Raw genomic sequence first — 20953 nt, 5'->3', positions numbered from 1 at the left:
GGGAAAAGAATAATGGATTTTATTTTGGAAATCAAATTTATTTGAGATTCTTGTGATACATCTGGATGTCAATGATAAGAACTACTTGAAAGTGGAAGTCTGGCCCTGGGCGCAGAGCTGGGAGTGGAGATACAGATTTGGCAGTTTATCGATAAGGGGTAATTAGAACAGTAAGAGTGGTGTGACCAGCTAAACCAGTTGTAAACAAACAGATTACATACCCAAATGAACTGGTAACAAATTCAAATTCACTTATGTTTGTTTGATTCTATTTTCCTTTACTCTTTATTTTAATGGATAGTAATAATAATTGCACCATTTGTTGGGTCTTGACTATATACTAGGTATTCAGTTAAGTGCTTTACATTTTTTATCTCATTTAATCTTTACAAATAATTACATGAGATAGGTAAAATTATTTCCATTTTTATTTTATTTTATTGATTTTAGAGAGGAAGGGAGAGGGAGAGAGAGATAGAAACATCAATGATAAGAGAGAATCATTGATTGGCTGCCTCCTGCATGCCCCCTACTGGGGACTGAGCCCACAACCCAGGCATGTGCCCTTGGCTGGAATCGAACCTGGAACCCTTCAGTCCATAGGCCGATGCTCTATCCATTGAGCCAAACCAACTAGGGCTATTCCCATTTTAGAGATGTGGAAATTGAACAATGGTGTGCTAGTAAACATATAACAATTGTCTAGAAGCAGGGAAAGCCTTACTTTGCAGTGGTTGCTGATACCCATGGTGTAAATACTCTCACCATGGCCTATTTCAAGCTACCAATGAGGTCATTGAACAGGGAGTAGGGAAAGTATGTGCAATAGTGCACTATTATGTGCTATTTTCACCAGACAGATACAATAAACATAAGTATCCTCAAGAGCAGAGATAATGGTAACATGCAATAAAAAAATTAGGAAGTGATGATTTTGAGTACTCATTACCTTTAGTATAATTTATTTAATTTTAAATTTACGTGATGTAATTTAAACTGTTTGAATTTAATAACTGGCTTGCAGAATTCCTAAAAATTTAACTGTCTGCTCTCATAGGCCAGTAAGCTGGCTTCACACACCAGTGAAAATGATGCTACGACAGGGTAAATAACTTGCCTAAGGTCATGCACAAAATTCCTGGGCCAAGATTAGAACCTTGATCCATCTAATTCTGAAGACCTGGCCCTTAACCACTAGACCAAGCATGTCAAACTCATGGCCTGCAGGCCGCATGCGGCCCACAACTAATATTTTTGTGGCCCAGCCAATATAACAATATGTAAGAAACATTCTAATATAAATTTTGTAACTTAATTTTTACAATATCCTGTTATACATAATTATTAATAACGAACTACAACGCTCACTAATGACGGATTACTATAATCATGTTGCATTCATTTCCTTTATGCGCCTTACGCACAAGTGCACAATTTCTCTCCACTGATACTAGCATCGAATATTTTAGCAGCTGATTGCCACGTCATTATTCTAGGACTGACTTGTTTGGTGTGTGCAACAGGAAATATTTCACTTTTGGAGAACAAGAAAAATAGGTTTATTTGCGTTACACTTATTAATTTGTGCAGTTATTCAGTGTCTGGCAAGTTAATGTTCAAGAAAAAATTAATTTTTATTAAAATGTTCTGTTAATTTATGTTAACGATTACTCATCTATTTCAGCCCTTTGTATTCAGCCTGTCTCCATCGAAATAAACCTATGTTTCCATGAAAACTGAAGCTTTTGTTTTCTTGTGGCCCACACACACTTAAACCTTTTTTATTTGGCCTGTGTTAGCCTTTGAGTTTGACAGGCTTGCACTAGGCTGTCATTTGTAAAACTGTAAAGTGCTATGTATTGTATATTGTAAAAAAGAAAAAAATATTGTTGCGTTTTCTATTTAAAGAAAATACCTGCTCTTAAGTGTCATCAATAAGAAGTTCTAGTCAAACGAAGGACTTGTATGCATGCATATAAGCATAAACAATGGACGCAAAACTCTGGGGGGTGAGGGCATGTATGGGTGTGGGGTCGGGGGGGGCAATGGTAAGATATGTACACATATAATACCTCAATAAAAAAAAGTCAAAAAAAAAAAAAAAGAAGTTCTAGTGGAAAAGCAGTAATGAGTCAGAAAAATCACTGCAACTTCTGCTTCTCTGTATCGGCTCTTGTGCCTCAGTTCCCCTGTTTTAGAAAAGGAATGCTTTGTGTCCACGCTGTTGTTGGAAATAAAAGAATTCATAAAAATCTTTTTATATTGCTTATAGGTAGGACTCAGAAATATACGTGGCTTAAATAACTATTAGTTTGAATTTAACTTTATGCTAGCCATTACTGAAAGTAAAAAATAAATACAACAAACACCTATTATTTAGCATCCATATCTTAATGTAATCTCTTTGTAGGCAAAATGTATAAAGATGTTTATTGTATTAAGTAGTAAAAATATGGAACATCTGGCAGCAATTTTTAGATCTTGAAGAATCAAACGACAAAATGATGAGTGTCAGGGGAGTAAGATCATGTTTCCCACTCCTGAAAAATGGTTTGAACGATTTTTTAATGTTTTCTGAAAAACCATACTTAATGCTGTTTCTTCGCCCTTCCCTATCTTAGGAAGTGACTTACGCACAGAATTTCATAAACTGTTCACAAAATGCTACGTAGTGTTTTGGAGCTGGGTGAAGCCTGTGGTTAGACCTGCACCTTTAAAGCCACCAGCCAGCTCAGTAAATCTGGACAAACCAAATAGCGCTCCGGATCTTGTGCTGTAAGAAGAAAGTATCATGATTGTGATTGCCTCGTTGAAAAAGGAGACAAAGCTCCATGAGAATGCAGGGAAAGCTGTGAGCAGTTTGGCCACTGGCTGAGGAAAAGGACAGGACAGAGCACTCTAGTCAGGAATGATGAAGCTTGGGAAGGGGTCAGCTTGCTTCTGCAGATCTCAGCTCTGAGTCACCGAGCAGCGAGTGCACACAGAGCTGGCACGCACGCTTGCCTTCCTGGCATCTGTAGGCTTCACTAATCTTGTGTTCTAATTCCTCACTCATGTTGGAAAATGAAGCTTTTTATTCATGTTTGGCTTTCCAATGTTTTTAGATAAATATGCTCATCTTTAACACGTGACTATATTGCCTACCCCCTCCCTTTTTGGAACTACTAATTCTAATTTACATTCTACAAATAATTTATTCAGTAGCTACCTGGTCCATTGACAAACCTTTGTGGCCTCATACTCTGTGCCAGGCGCCGTGTTGCACTGTGAAGGACAAGAGGGTGAAGATGCGGTCTGTGTTCCTCAGCAGGGAGGTTAGACGTGCAGTTAGTGATGGTACAAGGCAGGAGACCCTCCGGCTGAGGTCTCTGGTGCTCTGAGATGTAAAAGGAAGAAACAGCTCTGCCTGAAGTGATCAGGGAGGGCTCCCTGGGAGAAGTGCACTAGGGAACATAGACGGGGGGCTGGCCATGAAGAATATACAGGCTAGAAAGTACAGGGTCATCCAGAGAAAGAGAATGGCGGGACCTCAAAAGGGACACAATATTTAAAAGCTTTTCAAGACCTTGGGAAGTGTTGCTATTGAAGATACTTGTGGTAAATTTGAATGCAATAAAACAGAATGTTACATAATGTTTTGGGAGAAATCTTTGATTTTTCTCCCAACAACTCATTCTCCTTGCTAATCCAGGCTTCTTTGGGGTCACTAAGAGGTTGTGAAGGATATATGGATATGACTAAAGTCATCACATTACCCATTAGTCATTGGTTACAGCACTGCAGAATGAGAGAAACAGCTGGAAATGGTATAGGAACACCACCTGGGCCGTGTTTGCCTAAGATGGATATTTCTAACCGCCAAGGAGGGTCTTGCCTTTATGTACATCTCTTTTCTGTGTTGCTGAGCTAATTGGTTCAGAGACCATGTTGTGTGAAAGGAGTAGAAAATGGAAGCTTGGTGAGTTGTTACCCTCACTGAGGTAAGTGCCTTCCTTCTTTTCTCTACCTTTGAGTGGCAAAGAGGGATCTGAGACACCCCTGGGTGCTCATTGTATGGATCACTTACAACTCATTTTTTTGTGCTGTCGTGCTGATGGGTTGAGACCCACCAGAGGGAAATGGGGAGAATTTTCCTGTGATCACCAAAGCTGCTCTGCCCCCATCAGGAGCCGTAGCTGTCTGCGGGGACCTGACATTGGAACACCACTGATGTGGCCAATTTTCCCAACTTCTTAACCAATGGGAGCTTAACCAGCACAGAGCAGAGTGGCAGGGCTCCAGTTGGTGTCAAAATTAAAGCCAAAAAATCACCTCACAATGAAACAAAGGGAGATCACATCCAAGTTTTGTCAGAATTCTACACAGATATCAACTGTGGCAAGGCCTGCTATTTTAACATGGTGAAATATTTTTTTTTTCCCTTAGAGAGGAATTTTTAATTTCAGGCTTATACCCTATTATTTCAGTGAAGAGTAAGGACAACTAATAGTTGGTTGGCTAGAAGATTCTGGCAGGAATATTTGAGTCATAAAATATCAGCCAAGCATCTTTTTGGATATCCTCAAATAAACTGTAGAAAACTAGACATCTTATGCCAGGACAAAACTAAAAACCTGTTTCTCAGAGGTCTCCCTGACCCCCTTTTCTGGATACAATCTTATTGGTTGATGGCACCAAATTTTTGGCTGCATTGCAAGGAATCGCTATGCTGTGGCTGATTACTGCTATCATCACTCTCCCTGCCTTGTTCAGGAAATCTTGTGAGGAACATGCTTCTAAGATAGCAAGAGAGACAAAGTTGTTTGTTTGTTTAGGAGAAGCTATTATTGGAGATACTAGTGCTAGGGTGGTGGACTAGGCTCTGAGATAAAGGGGAGGAACGTAGAAGTTTTGTGAAAAATGACTGTTCCCATCCCTGGAGTTGTGTGTCTTAATGGGGAGAGGTGGCCTCTAGCCCTGGCTCTGCCACCAGCAGTGTGACTCAAGACCATTCGTTCATTCATTCAGCACTTATAGAGCACACACTTGTTTGACACTATGTCCAACACTGGGGACCACATGGTGATGAATAGATAAGGAACATGTTCTCAAACCTCTGAAAACCATCCTATATAATAAAAGGCTAATATGCAAATTGTTCCCTCAACCAGGAGTTTGACCGGGAGTTCAACCGGGGGCAGGTCCCCCACTGGGATCAGGGGTGGGGCTGGCTGGCCAACCACCCATGGCCCCTCCCCCGGGCTGGCCCCTACCCCAATCGGCCCCTCAATCCCGATTGGGGGTGTGGCCAGCCCACCAACCTCCCACATCCCCTCCCCCTGGCCAGCCTGGCCCAATTGGACCCAATCGGGGTGGGCCGGCTGGACCCCACCTGTGCACGAATTCATGCACTGGGCCTCTAGTTTCTTTTCTTTCTTTTTTTAAAATATATTTTATTGATTTTTCACAGAGAGGAAGGGAGAGAGATAGAGAGTCAGAAACCTCAATGAGAAAGAAACATCAATCAGCTGCCTCCTGCACCCCCCACCTCCCCACTGGGGATGTGCCTGAAATGAAGGCACATGCCCCTGACTGAATCGAACCTGGGACCCTTCAGTCTGAAGGCTGATGCTCTATCCACTGAGTCAAACCGGTTTGGGCTCTAGTTTCTTTATATATGCAATGTGAGGGATGTGTTAGAATGATCTCTCAAGGCCCTCTATTTCTAGTTCTCAAATCTTTATTTTTCTGTAGAAGCACAATGCACCCAGAACAGTAACAGGAAAACTGGTACAGAACGTGCATGCCAGACACTGTGCTAACTAATCATTTTTATATAGAATCGCCTAAAATAGGTATTATCATACCCATTTTATAAATGAGAAAACTAAGCATAAGGAGAGGTTGAGTTTCCTTTTGTGATAAATGAGAAAGAGGCAAAGCCAATCTCAAACTCAACTCTGCTGACAGACTCCAAACCCAGCATTTTCCCCTCCTCCTCTGTTCTCCAGGTTTTTAACATTCATTAATTTCCCCTGGACTTCTTTCTGGGAGTACTTATGGAAAATTTATTCAAGAATTCATGGCAGGCCCTAGCTAGTTTGGCTCAGTGGATAGAGCATCAACTCATGGACTGAAGGGTCCCAGGTTCCATTCTAGTCAAGGGCACGTTCCTTGGTTGCAGGCTCAATCCCTGGCCCTGGTTGGGTGCATTGGGAGGCAACCAATCGATATGTCTCTTTCACATAGATGTTTCTCTAAAGGTCAATGGAAAAATATCCTTGGGTGAGGATAAACAACAACAACAAAAAACATACCCCCCCCCCCAAAAAAAAAAGAATCCATGGCAGTATAATACAAAATACCTCATTCTTGCCTTGATGGGTCTTGCATTAGTTTTTCTTCCTCCTTACCTACTAAGCTTTTCCTATTCATCCCAAGGGTGATCTTGCCACTTCAGTCAAGCCAGTGCTACTACTGTTTTGCCTTTGCTTGTACTTTACCTTTAACTTGGAATAATTTTCACTCTGGTCTATTGCCAAATTCTGTACTCTTTCCCAGACTTTATTTGTCATTGTTTTGTTTTATTTTTAGAGAGAGGAAGGGTGAGTGAGAGAGAGAGAAAGAGAGAAACATCAATGTGAGAGCAATCCAGGTATGCTCCCTTGACTGGGAATCAAACCCTGATCCTTGGGTGCTTGGGCCACCGCTCTAACCACTGAGAACACTGGCCAGGGCAAGGAGTTGCTTCTTATAGATAATAAGCAAAGGAAGTGGTTTCTTCAGATGGAATCTACTCCCAGTGAAAATACTGTGAAGATTGTTGACATGACAACAATCAAAGATTTAGAATATTGCATAAACCTCGTTGATAAAGCAGTGGCAGGGTTTGAGAAGATTGACTCCAGTTTTGAAAGATGTTTTACTGTGGGTAAAATGCTATCAAACAACATTTCATGCTACAAAGAAATCACTAATAAAAGGGAGTCAATCAATGAAGCTAACTTTATTGTCCTGTTTTAAGAAATTGCCAAAGCCACCTCAAACTTTGGTAACTACCACCCTGATCAGTCCCCAGCCATCAATATTGAGGCAAGACCCGCCACCAGTAAAAAATATGACACCTCACTGAATATTCAGATGATGATCAACATTTTTTTAGAAATAAAGTTTTTAAAAATTAAGGTATGTAATTTTTTGAGACACAATGCTATTGTATATTTAATAGACTACAGTATAGTGTAAACATAATTTTTATATCCTGGGAAACCAAAAATTTGTGTGACTTGCTTTATTGTGATATTCACTCTATTTTGGTGCTCTGGAACTGAACCTACAACATTTAATATTTTCCTGTAAGGAGAAGTCCACAGTAAGAGGTGATTTAAAAACTTCATAAGGGCTTTCTTATGCTATCTTTCCCAAACGATGTCATTCTCTTTCTTTTTCTCCTTCTAATATTACAGGGTTAATGTAGAAAGTTTGAAAAACACAGAAACTATCCACACTTTAGAGGTAATCATTGTTAACATTATGATGCATTTCCTACTATGATGTTTAATTTTACGTGTCAACTCGGCTAGGCTATGTTGCCCAGTTGTTTGGTCAAACACCTGTGTAGATATTGCCACAAAAGTATTTTTTTTCAGGTGTGATAAGCATTTAAGTAAAAAGACTTTGAGTAAAGCAGACTACCATCCATAATGTGGGTGGGCCTCATCTAATAAGTTTAAAACCTTAAGAACAAAACTGAGGTTTCCCAAAGAAGAAGCAATTCTATTTCGAGACTGAAACAAACCTGCCTGAGTTCCAGGCTGCAGATTTCAGACTCAAGACTTCATCAACTCTTCCCTGAATTTCCAGCCTGTCATCTGCTCTACAGAGTTTGGACTTGCCAGCCCCCATGATAACGAGTTGACTTCTTAAAATGAATCTTCCTTCCTTCCTTCCTCCTCCCCTTCCTCCTTCCCTCCCTCCCTCTTTTCCCTCCCTCCCTCTTTCCCTCCCTCCCTCTTTCCCTCCCTCCTTCCTTCCTTCCTTCCTTCCTTCCTTCCTTCCTTCCTTCCTTCCTTCCTTCCTTCCTTCCTTCCTTCCTTCCTTCCTTCCTTCCTATTTTCTACCTATCTATCTATTTGATTGTTTCTGTTTGTCTGGAGAACCCAACTCATACACTAATTGCCCCCATTCTTTTGCTCACTTATTTCCTCTGGATTAGCACCTGTCAAACTATACTGTGCATGTAAAACACCTGGAAATCTTGTTCAAGTGCAGCCTCTGGAGCAGTAGGCGTTGGATTGAGATTCAGCGTTTCTAGTTAATGCCCATACTGCTGGTCAGTAGCCCACACTTTGAGTAGCATGGATTTATATAACCAACTTTTTCTTTTAAACTACATCACAATCTCAGTTATTCTCCTAAAAAATAATTTGTAGCAACTGTAATACATTCCATCATAGGAGTTGACACAGTTTAGGTTAACCCACTTCTAATTATTGGAATTTTAATTTGGTATTATTTTTTCAGTATTATGGAACTTTGCAATGAACATCCTTGTATACAGATCTCTGTGTGTAGCATTATATCCTTAGGACAATTTTGCCAAAGAAATTCCAGGGCCAAATAGATACATTGTTCAGCCTTTAAAAACATATTTCCCAAAAGCTGTTTAGAAAAAAATTATCTAAGTATTTTGGTCCATTCAGGCTGTTATAACAAAATATAGATTGCGTAGCTTATAAACAACAGACATTTATTTCTCACAGTTCTGGAGGCTGGAAAGTGCAAGATCATGGTGCTGGCAGATTCAGTGTCCGGTGAGGATCCACTCTTTGGTTCCTAGACAGCACCTTACCTCTGTAACCTTATATAGTGGGTTACAGTGAGGGATCTCATTGGGCCTCTTTTATAAGGACACTATTCCCATCCATGAGGGTAGAGCCCAAAATTACCTCCCAAAGCTGTCCTGACTGTGCTGTCCTGATTGTTGCTGCTGGTGTTGGTGAATTAGAAGCAGGTATTTCCAAGAATAGGCAGACCCATGAACATGACTTTCTGGCTTATACACTGGGTGTGAAACAGCTGATTGTTGGTGTTAACAAAATGGATTCCACTGAGCTACCATATAGCCAGAAAAGACACGAGAAGATTGTTAAAGAAGTCAGCACCTACATTAAGAAAATTAACTACAACTCTGACACAGTAGCATTTGTGCCAATTTCTGGTTGAAATGGTGATAACATGCTTGAGCCAAATGCTAATATGCCTTGGTTCAAGGGATGGAAGTCACCCTTAAAGATGGCAATGCCAGTGGATCCACTCTGCTTGAAGCTCTGGATTATATCCTGCCACCAACTCGTCCAACTGACAAGACCCTGCATCTGCCCCTCCATGATGTCTACAAAATTGGTGGTATTGGTACTGTACCTGTGGGCTGAGTGGAGACTGGTGTTCTTAAACCTGGCATGGTGGTCACCTTTGCTCCAGTCAATGTTACAACTGAAGTAAAGACTGTTGGAATGCACCATGAAGTTTTGAATGAAGCTCTTCCTGGGGACGATGTGGACTTCAATGTCAAGAACATGTCTGTCAAAGATGTTCATTGTGGCAATGTGGCTGGTAACAGCAAAAATGGCCACCAATGGAAGCAGCTGGCTTCACAGCTCAGGTGATTATCCTGAACCACCCAGGCAAGATCAGTGCTGGATATGCACCTGTGCTGGATTGTCACACAGCTCACATTGCTTGCAAATTTGCTGAGTTGAAGAAGATTTATCGCTATTCTGGGAAATAGCTGGAAGATGGCCTTAAATTTTTGAAATCTGGTGATGCTGCCATCGTTGATATGGTTCCTGGCAAACCCATGTATGTTGAGTGCTTCTCTGACTATCCTCCTCTGAGCTGTTTTGCTGTTTGTGACATGAGACAGACAGTTGCTGTGAGTGTCATCAAAGGAATGGACAGGAAGGCAGCTGGAGCTGGCAAAGTCACCAAGTCTGTCCAGAAAGCTCAGGCTAAATGAATATTATCCCTAATACCTGCCACCCCGTCTTACTCAGTGGTGGAAGAATGATCTCAGAACCCTTTATCTCAATTGGCCATTTAAGTTTAATATAAAAGACTGGTTAATGATTACAATGCATCCTAAAACCTTCAGGAGGAAAGGAGAATGTTTTGTGGACCATTTGTGTGTGTGTGTGTGTGTGTGTGTGTGTGTGTGTGTGTTGCAGTTTTTAAGTTACGTTTTTAAAATCAGTACTTTTTAATGAAAACAACCAAAAATCGGTCACAAAACTTTGAGACCCATTAAAACAAAGTTTAATGAGAGAAAATAAAAAGGAATAATGACCTAAATAGAAGAGCTAAAATGATAAAACTTAGAACAAAACACTGGGGGTAAATCTTCAATGGCTTCTTAGCTAGAACACCAAAAGCACAAGCAGCAACAACAAAAATAGATAAATTGAACTTCATCAAAATTAAAAACTTGTATGTCAAAGGTTATTATTTAAAAAGTGAACAATGGAAAATATTTGCAAGTTATATATCTAAGTGTCAAGTATCCAGAATATATATAGAACTCTTACAACTCAACAACAAAAAGACAAATAATCCAATTTCAAATAGGCAAATGATTTGAATTAGACATTCCCCCAAAGAAGATATACAAATTATGAAAAGATGCTCAATATCATCAGTAATTAGGGAGTTGAAAATAAAAATAACAATGAGGTACTACTTCAAACCCACCAGGAAATTAAAAAGATAAAGGAAAATACGTGTTGGCAAAGATGGAGAGAAATTGGAACCCCTATAGATTGCTGGTGGGAATGTAAAATGGTGCAGGCACTGTGGAAAACATCTTGATGGTTCTTTAAGAAGTTAAACATAGAATTATCATGGAACCCAGTAATTCTACTCCTAGATATATAACTAAAAGAATTCAAAACTGGTACTCAAACCAATAGATGTACATGCATATTCATTGTGGCACCATTTAAAATATCCAAAAGATTGAAACAACCTAAATACCCATCAACAGATGAATGGATAAACAAAATGTGGTATATTCATACAATCTATATATATGAAAGTCTAAGCAACCGTTCAATCATTCGACCAGTAGCTATGCCATGCACTGACCACCAGGGGGCAGACACTCAATGCACAGGCATGGAAACATGGAACAGACTGATGAATCTCAGAGGGAAGGAGGAAGGGAGGAGGATGAGAAGAGATTAGCCAAAGATCTTATATGAATACTAGAGGCCCGGTGCACGAATTTGTGCACCAGTGGGGTCCTTCAGCCTCGCCTGTGGGGATCAGGCTGAAACCAGCAGTCCAACATCCCCTGAGGGGTCCTGGATTGAAAGAGGGCAGAGACCAGGCCGAGGGAACCCACCGGTGCACAAATCCATGCACCAGGCCTCTACTGTTATATAAACTCACTTATAGAAAAAATTTAGAATAGGTAAATTCATAGAGACAGAACACAAGTTAGTGATTACCAGGGTCTGGGAGAAGGCAAGCATGGGAAGCAACTGCTTAATATGTACAGGATTTCCTTTTAGGACAGTGATTTTCAACTAATGAGTTGCAAGAATTTCTAAAATATGCAGTACCTGACTAGTTAGGGGCACTGACCTCTTTTCCCTTAGATTGTCAAATAAAAAAAATGACAATAGCCAATACAACAATAACAGTCCAGTGTGAATGAATCAAAATTATATCTAATTTTTTCATCAGGTCAGCAAAAATATATTTTTTGGTGTGCTGCCGAATTTTAGTAATTAATTTATGTATACCATGAGATGAAAAAGGTTGAAAATATCTTGCTTTAGGGTGCTAATATATTCTGGAACTAGTTAGAGGTTGTGGTTCCACAAAATGATTAATGGTTAAATGGCTTATTTAAGTGATTAATTTTATGTTATGTGAATTTTACCTCAAATAATGAATATGTTAGCTAGACTTGTGATGATCATTTCATAATATATGCATGTAAAATATTAAATAACAAAGAGAAAAATCAAGATTAGATTCTTTACCTGTATGCCTGCCACATTTTATGGCTACCATTAAAAAAAATTTTTTTTAAAATTGATTTTTAGAGAGAGAGAGAGAGAAAGGGAGAGGGGGAGAGAGAGAAACATAGATGTGAGAGCAAAACATCAATCTGCTGCTCCTATATGCCCCCACCAGGGATTGAGCGCCCAACCCAGGCCTGTGCCCTGGCTGGGAACTGAACTGGCAACCATTTGCAGGGGGCCACGCCTAACCAACTGAGCTACATCGGCTCGCGCTGGTTTCCATTTTAAAACACAATAGCAAAATCATGACATATCTTTGTTTATTACTACCAAAGGGTTTTATTAGATTTCATTCTAATGGGTTCTCCCATTATTTCCACCTACTCTGTAAAATTCAGATTTCAGTCCAAGGCTTCAGGAACATTGCAAACAGCTGCACTGGAATCATGCATCTGACCATCAATGACATGCCAACTCTAACAGACAACTGTTTAAAAGTAAGTAGTTGGCAAGTACATTTTCTTCTCAGTCCCATTAGATGGGCACACTTTTCAGTGACTTGAATTACTATGAATGGGCTTTTCATATTCTTTTTTTTAATAGTAAGAAAATCATTTAAAATTTATGCACACACATATTTGGACATTTGAATCCTTAAATGTCCTAAGAAACTTTGTTTCACAGGATATTTTTGTTTCGGTGATATAGCCTAAGCATAAATTTTAAGTTTAGCTCTACATGTGAAGCTTCTAAATGTAGTGATTTTTTTCAGCATTCTATTTTTTCATATTTTCCCATACTTTCATAACATAATTTAATTCTGATTCCTCTGCATTATTCTAATGTATGTATACTAAAATATATTGAAAAAAGTCCTGTTTTCTTTGAAAAAATGAAAATTTAATGGTTAATGTGTTTCTGAAAATATTTAGGAAAAAAATGACCTCATTAAACTTGTGCTGTGGCTAATTTAATAATCTTTTTTCTTCTAAAGGCTTTAGTAGAGCATTGTCATCGTATTACATCAGTGGTTTTCATTGGTTCACCACATATCTCCGATCTTGCTTTCAATGCCCTCTCTAATTGCAACCTCAGAAAGATCCGATTTGAAGGTCTGTAATATTAAAAATGTGGTTCAGCACTAACTTTTACTCTTGTGGCAATTTAAATTCAGTACTTATCTTTTCTTCTGTGTTTTTTTTAAAACAGGAAATAAAAGAATTACTGATTCATGCTTCAAATATATAGACAAGCATTATCCAAACATTAGTCACATTTACATGGCGAATTGCAAGGGAATAACGGATAGTAGCCTCAAGTCACTCTCACCTTTGAAGCAACTTAGTGTGTTGAATTTGGCAAATTGTATAAGGTAATGAGTCATTTAGTCATATATTCAAGAAACACTGAAACTCTGTATTGTGCCAGGTTTCCTTAAAAAGCTCATTGGTAGTAAACATGAAAGTCAGGAGTCTAAGTGGAGGTAAGCATAGAGACTGTGGTAACACAAAGGAGGGGTACCCAACCCGGACTGATTATAAGGGGGTGCTGGGAGATTCTCAGGGAAAGCTCAGGGTATGTGGAATCACAGGACCTTCTAAAACTAAATGAATTCATAGAAAGACTTATGGATTATCTTTCCTAGTGAGTGTTCTCACAGCTGGTTCAGTTAACAGGTTTTTCCCAAATGGACTTTCAAACTTGCTTATGAGGAACCAATCTTGGGTACTGGTTAGATTTCTCCTGTGTGAATATTCTGACAGATGGATAGATGCTAAGTTCTTACTAAAACCCTGTTTTCAGCGAGGTTACTATTGGGCTTCTATCCTGGTATTCTCAGGTGGGCAAGGATGAAATTCTTGCTAAAACCTCTTCACCAATGAACATGTCAGCTTCTTGCCTATGTAAGTTTTTTTGTAATATTATTGGGCCAGAAGATAAGAAAATAGCATTTGATCCTATGACGTTGGCTAATATCTGGGAAAACATAAGACGAGTCTGAATAATAAGCTAAGCTACATAAAATATTAAGCCAGGTTGTCTATTAAGATGGAGAAGCACCATGTGTCTGGGAGGGGGTGGGTAACATAGAATTTGAAATGGGGATTAGGAAATGAGGCCCCCAATCAATGGGCAGCAAAGAACTTAGGCCTCCTGCCAATAGCCACAGAGTGAGCTAGCTTGGCAGCAGACCCTCCAGCCTCAGTCAAGCCTTCATATGAATGAAGCCCCAGCTGGTATTTTGACTGCAAGCTCATGAGCAAGCAGGCATCATGATACCAGCACAATGTGTATGTGTACATACGTGCATGTGTGTGTGCATAACAGTTCATCTTATCTGTATTAATATGTGAAATATTAATTATTGATCTTTATTCTTCTATTTCACTCAGGCTTCTGCAGGTTAACTAATTTTAAAATAAATGGAGGTTTTCTGCTTCAGGCAGTATAGCTGATAAAACCCTTCAAAGGACTCAGGCTTCTGGAAGAAGTTAGCTCAAAGCTTTTTCTCTATCAGAAAGCATCTCTATTTAGTGTTTTAGGGTTACCATAGGTTAAGATCAAATAAATCGGTGTTCACAATTATAGATTATCAAATGTACAAAAATAGGAGTCACCATGAAAAGGAGTCACCAGAAATGGCAAAATATATTTGATCTTCAAGTAATTCATATATTAGAATTATCAGATTTATAATATTAAGTAACTATGTATGTTATGTTTGAAGAAATAAATAATGGAATCAGAAACATGAGCAGGCAACAAAATGTAAAAATAACTAGATTTATTTGAAAATAAAAACCAACTTTAGAAATAAAAATATAATATAGTTATTGAAATAAAGAAACTCAATGGATTGCTAATCAGCAGATTAGAACTCACTGAAGAGAGAAGAACAGAGCTGGAAGATAACCACTTCCATGACATCAGAGTAAAAAACAAAAAAGATAAATTTATAAAAGACTATAACATAGGGTGAAAAGACAGAGAAGGTTTATTGTCAGAGTTTCAGGTTCGATTTTTAAAATCCATCTATGAAAGATACACCTAAAACAATAAGTGGGTGAGTCAAAGAATACACATTTTCTTAACCACACACCAATCCTTTAAAAATGGACTGTGTATGAAGTTTTAAAGCAAGTTCCCACAACTTTTAAATTATTGGAATCAACAAACCTGTATTAATTTTATTTAAGTTTGCTAATACATCTTTGCAATTTCTTTTTTTTGTTATTTTATTTTAAATATGTTTCTTATAGACTACTTATGACTAGATTTTATTAAACAAATTTGAGGATTTCTGTCTTAATAGGGAATATTTTCAACTTTTTAATATATATCATTATTATAAAATTGATATATTTGGTTTTCTTTTGCTTCTAAGCATTCTACTATTTATACTTTTTATCTTGTTTTTTTATTTTTAATGTATAGGTTATGTTTTGTTATTTTATTTTATTTACTTTAATTTTTTTTATTTTTCAATTACAGCTTACATTCAATATTCTTTTGTATTAGTTTCAGGTGTATAGCATAGTAGTTAGGCAATAATATACTTTATAAAGTGTTCCCCCTGATATTTCCAGTACTCAACGGGCAACATACATAGTTATTACAATATTAGAGGCCTGGTGCATGAATTCATGCACCAATGAGGTCCCTTGGCCTGGCCTTCAGGATTGGGCCAAAACTGGCTCTCCAACATTCCCTGAGGGGTCCCGGATTGCAAGAGGGCACAGGCCAGGCTGAGGGACCCCACCGGTGCATGATCAGGGCCTTGGAGGGGCCGTGAGAGGGCTCCAGGGCATGTCCAGCCCATCTTGCTTAGTCCTGATCAGCTGGACCCCAGCAGCAATTTAAACTATTGGTCAGAGCATCTTCCCCCTGGTGGTCAGTGCACACCATAGCGAGTGGTTTAGCACTCTTAGCATATCATTAGCATAATATGCTTTGATTGGTTGAACGAATGACCAGATGACTGGACACTTAGCATATTAAGCTTTTATTATATAGGATGATTGACTATATTCCCTATGCTGTATTTTACATCCCTGTAACTGTTTTGTAACTACCAATTTGTACTTCTTACATATTTTACTATTTAAAAAGGTTTTATATATCTAGATCTTCTCTGCTTCAAAAGGAAAGGATCCATAGGTCACTTATTGGGTTTCCAGTCAACTAAATTGACCTTGTATTTAGTGGAAATTCCTCCAAGATTCTAGCAGTAATGTGACTGTTAGTCTCCTAAGTTTTGGTCTTCTTCTTTTGAGGATATTGCATCAGGGACTGCTTAGCTTGATCACATTTTAATCCAAGAGAAAGACACCTTAAGGATCATCTGTTTTCTTAATAGTTATAATGATTATGACACTTACGTGAAGAGGAGTAGCATTTTTATTAAAACTTCTATTACTATCATTTATACTTTTAAAACAAATTAAACTAAAAGCTATATAATCAAATTTGGCTTTAAAAATGTTGACAAAATACCAGTAGAAAGATATTATCTTGTTATTTTGGAATATATGGGTGTAGTAACTGCTATTTAAATAGTATTCTATATACTTACATATCAAATCACATGTAAAGCTGTTTTTACTCTTTCCTACAGAATTGGTGATATGGGACTAAAGCAATTTCTTGATGGTCCTTCAAGCACAAAGATAAGAGAGCTAAATTTAAGTAACTGTATCCAAGTGGGTGATGCCACTATTCAGAGACTATCAGAGCGGTATGATAAAACAATATTTTACATCATATTAGTAATTGTATACTTACTAATAAAGAGAGATCAGAGATAGAACTTCAAAGCCATTTGAAAAACATCAGGACCAGCCCAAAAGCTGGTCCAATATTCAATGAAATAAAATAAAAGACATTGGAGTCATAGATTAAACTAATCTTTTAATTGTATCTGAGATGTTTCTGATTAATTTCACCTTAGAGAAAGTTTGAAATGAATCATTCATGAAGTTATGAATATCTAGGCATGAGTGACTTTGCAGTACTTTTCAAGGATATTATCTCCATGTAAACCTTTACTCAAGCATTTCCTAAGGGATATTCTAGCTGGTGAATTTATTCTTGATTCTCCTTACTCGTCGGAGGTCATGTGTACACTAAGGGTCAAGCCCAATTCCCGTTGCAAACTCGTAAGGGATAAGTAAGAAATTTAACTTTGCATTTTAGTGATCATTTATTGTGTTACTTACATGATATGTATGTGATATATTTTTTTCTTATTAGAAATTGCAATATGAAATGAAATCACAGAAAGAATGCCTTATATAATAGCCCATCTCCTTTTCATCCACCTTTGTAATTCCAAATTATTTTCCACTTTTAAGCTTACTTTTATGTTGAGAAAAGTAAAATCCTTGCTTCAATACCATTCGCTTTCCCAGATAGGTTTTATGTGAAGAAATGGTTACTGATAGTAATTAAAAGCTAAAATTATTTTTTTATGATGCTTTCTTTCAGCTGCCAAAACTTAAACTATTTGAGTTTACGAAATTGTGAACAGCTGACTGACTCAGGAGTTGAATATATCTTAAACATCTATTCCTTGATATCACTAGATCTCTCTGGAACAAATATTTCTAATGAGGTAAAAAAACAACAACCACACGTATTCAAAACAGTTCAATAATGTTTGTTTTCTGTAATGTAATCATTTTCCATTTTGTAAACAATGAAAAGAACAACAATTACTTTTAGTTCTTAAAATATTAGATTATAAAAGGCAAGTTTAGGAATATTGTCTCTGGAATAGTGATAGATGAGTTACTTGTAAGTCCTGGTCTTGCTTCTCTGTTTAAAAAAATGGCAAAATACAATATTGAGAGGAGAGTCCTGACAGATCGAAGTGCTACATGATAGATCTGAAATTTGCTTCATAATAGAAGTTGGTCAATGTGGAAATAATATATTTTAGATGGCTTAAGTAGATTTTTCTTGTGGCTTGCATATTCTGCAAGACTACCTGAGTGCCTTGAGATCTCAGGCTAGTTCAAAACCGAAGTCTAGAAATGGCCTCATCAAATGTACAAAAGAATACATTTACAGAATCTCATTTCCTGCAAGCTGCTGGTGCTACCCATTAGAGTTGAAACTCGGGTCACATGCATCCTGTCACTTCAGCACTGCCTCATTTACTAATCAAATGCATGATAAACCCGGAGAGATTTGCCATGCTGCTGAAAGACTTAGATGGGCTGTAGTTAGATAAGCAATGGACTGGCTTCTCTTGAAGTGCATTAGGGGGCGGGGGGAGATATAGGAAGACAACAAAGGGGAGGCTCTCCCCTCCATCTGCTTAATTAATCCCTATTAAATCCCTATTAATCCCTTAAACTCAACAAATACCACATGTCTGTGATGCCTTCTCTGAGAAGCCCCACCTCACAGACAAGTACAGGAACTTCTCCATGTGCATCTCCAGCCCCAGTGCATCCTTCAGCATGACCTGTTTCTGTTTCTCACTGTATTACTGGCATCTGGGTTATGTGTCTACCCTTCCCCTTCATTCAGTGGGCTCTTTTAGATGAAGGACTATGTCTGTTTATTGGCTTTTCTTTCTTTGTCTAATAGAGAATTTCGATTCACCCTCTATTCTGCTAGATGGTCTCCTCCCCCTTCCTTGGAGTATCACTAAGTGGTATGAGAGTGGGGGTGGGGAGCAGTTATACATAGCTAATTCATTATGGCGGGGTCAAGTCTTATCTTCTCAATGTTGTCTTCTGCTGGAATCCACTGAGATCTCTGAGGGCCCATTTGGTCTTTGGTTTCCTGTCTAGGTAGATCCTTATGTGTCTTCTGTGTCCCAGCATCAAGGCCCTTTCAATTCTTCAGGCACCCTTGTCATAGGTGCCTTGCTCTGTCCTCCTCTGGGTCATGCTAGGCCATGGGGACTCTGTGAGGCTGTCTTAGGTCCATAGTCCTAGACATCTCCTGAAGACATTTTCCTGCTCTCAGGGTATATTTGCCCTCAGACCATTCCTCACCCATCTCTCACTCTGCCACAGAGTGGCTGATTCATGTTAACTAGAGTCTAGTTGGGTTTGGTGCGTGTGAGGCACCTGGGAAGGGTCAGAAGAAAGAAGAGGCCAGGATTTTCTTCCGCCTTTATTTGCATCATCATTAGCAGCTGCATTTCATTGATGATCAACTGTCTAGTCAGGCCTCCTGTGATAACCTTTCCTGGGTAACCTTTGCCCCTGGGCTCCAATAATACCACCTTTTCCCATTGTCCTTCCAACATAGAGTTAGTAGTGGCTTCCTGCTGCTGCTAATCTTTAGACTCTGTCATTATCCCTTCGACTTTTCAGGTTCTCTACCACCTATGTAGCCAATTCCCTGTCACAATTACTTTTCCTCAATTTGAAAGAGTTATTTCTGTTTTCCTCATTAGATCTTGGCTGATACGTGATGAGCACATGAAAACTCAGATGCCTTGTTGCTTTTCACAGCCTTACCAGGAAAGGTGACATTGGTTCTCATTTATTTAGAACCCCAATTCTAGCAGAAGATTCCTACTTTCTGTCCAGCTGAATAGAGTCCAGGGAGGCCCAGAACAGATCTAGGGAGGATCTTCCAGCATTTCATTCTGTTGCTTCCCTGTGATTCTCCCTTCCCCACTCTTTACCCCTCTCTTTACCTTTCCTCTCCTTTCTTCTTCTCCTCCCTTCTCTTCTCCTTCCCCCTCTGCTCTTTTCCTCTCCTCTCTTCTTTGTTCCTCTTCTTTTCTCTTGGCATTGATTCCATATCTATTCTGGGGGTGGAAAAAAAATGTTCAAACTGATTGCATGGTTTTAAAAAATGTTATTCCCCAAGTGTTTCAGGGTTTAAGGATTTGAAGCTTAAAGGTCGTAAAAGTTTAAAGAGGAAGGATTTTTTTTCTCTCTCCTGTGTTCTTCTGTAAAAACCCTTCCCTGACACATACAAATAGAATGCCCAGCTGTTGTCTGAAGAGTCACAGGGTAAAAGAAATAGAGGGTCAGAGCACATTATAAAATACATTAGAATATAATGCCACAACAGAACTCATCACAAGCCTGCAGGGCCTGGTGAACATTTGTTGAATGAAGGGAGTGAACTTTAAACACTCTTAGTTTTTAGCTTTTTGGGAAAACTCAGTTTTATTTTCAAAGATGATATATTAAAAAATTACTTAATAAGGACAATTTAAAACTGAAAATGATAGCCTCATTTGCTGTTTTCATTTTCTTATAAAGAATATTCACCATCTGACAGAGCAGTAAATGCATATCTATGGGGAAGTGTGCTAATTGTTTTCTGCTAAAAGATCGAAAAAGAAGTCTTCTGAAGGTTGCTGTTTTTCCCCCTCCAAATCAGTAAAACTCTGATCTACCAGGCAAATGATTGACAATGCAGTACCACAACAGCTGTGGAAGCTAACCTCTGACAGTTCAATTAAAATAAACCAGCCCAGTTGTCAACTTGGGCAGCTGAACACTAAGTCTGGATTGTAGGTCTGATGAAATGCAAATTGGACTACAGATTTAACAATTGCTTTAATCTCTGAAAGTTACAGATATTTATGAGAGATCAAATGTGACCAGTTGTGCATTTTTTGGGGGAAAAAAACCGTTTCTTATGTTTTCTAATAATTATGTTCACTCTCAGTTCTTTTCAATAATGACTTTTAAGTTAGAATCACAGTACTCAGTTAACAAATATTTGCTTTGTGCTCAGTTCTGGGGATGCCAGAATGAACTAAACATGACCCCTCTTCTGAGCACTTCCTTTCTAGTGGAAGACAGGCACAGAGCAAATGGTTACAAAGTGTGACAGATGTGGGAACCAAAGAGAAGGGAAACAACCTGGCTCAGACAAAAGTAAGACCTGATTTTTAAAAATATATATATTTATTGATTGATTTCAGAGAGGAAGGGAGAGGGAGAGATAGAAACATCAATGATGAG

General features: G+C 38.5%; 1 protein-coding gene across 1 annotated transcript in view; it reads left to right on the top strand.

Moving 5' to 3' along the window:
• FBXL13 (F-box and leucine rich repeat protein 13) overlaps window positions 1-20953 on the top strand; it is a 152803-nt gene that overhangs the window by 88432 nt on the left and 43418 nt on the right. The window contains 5 exon segments of the mRNA XM_008151323.3: window positions 12404-12502; window positions 13000-13117; window positions 13215-13377; window positions 16621-16740; window positions 17490-17616. Coding sequence (XP_008149545.3) covers window positions 12404-12502; window positions 13000-13117; window positions 13215-13377; window positions 16621-16740; window positions 17490-17616 — 627 coding nt within the window.

The sequence above is a fragment of the Eptesicus fuscus genome, chromosome 14 (assembly GCF_027574615.1).
Source record: "Eptesicus fuscus isolate TK198812 chromosome 14, DD_ASM_mEF_20220401, whole genome shotgun sequence".
Taxonomy (NCBI): Eukaryota; Metazoa; Chordata; class Mammalia; order Chiroptera; family Vespertilionidae; genus Eptesicus; species Eptesicus fuscus.
This window is presented reverse-complemented; position numbering and strand designations above follow the sequence as displayed.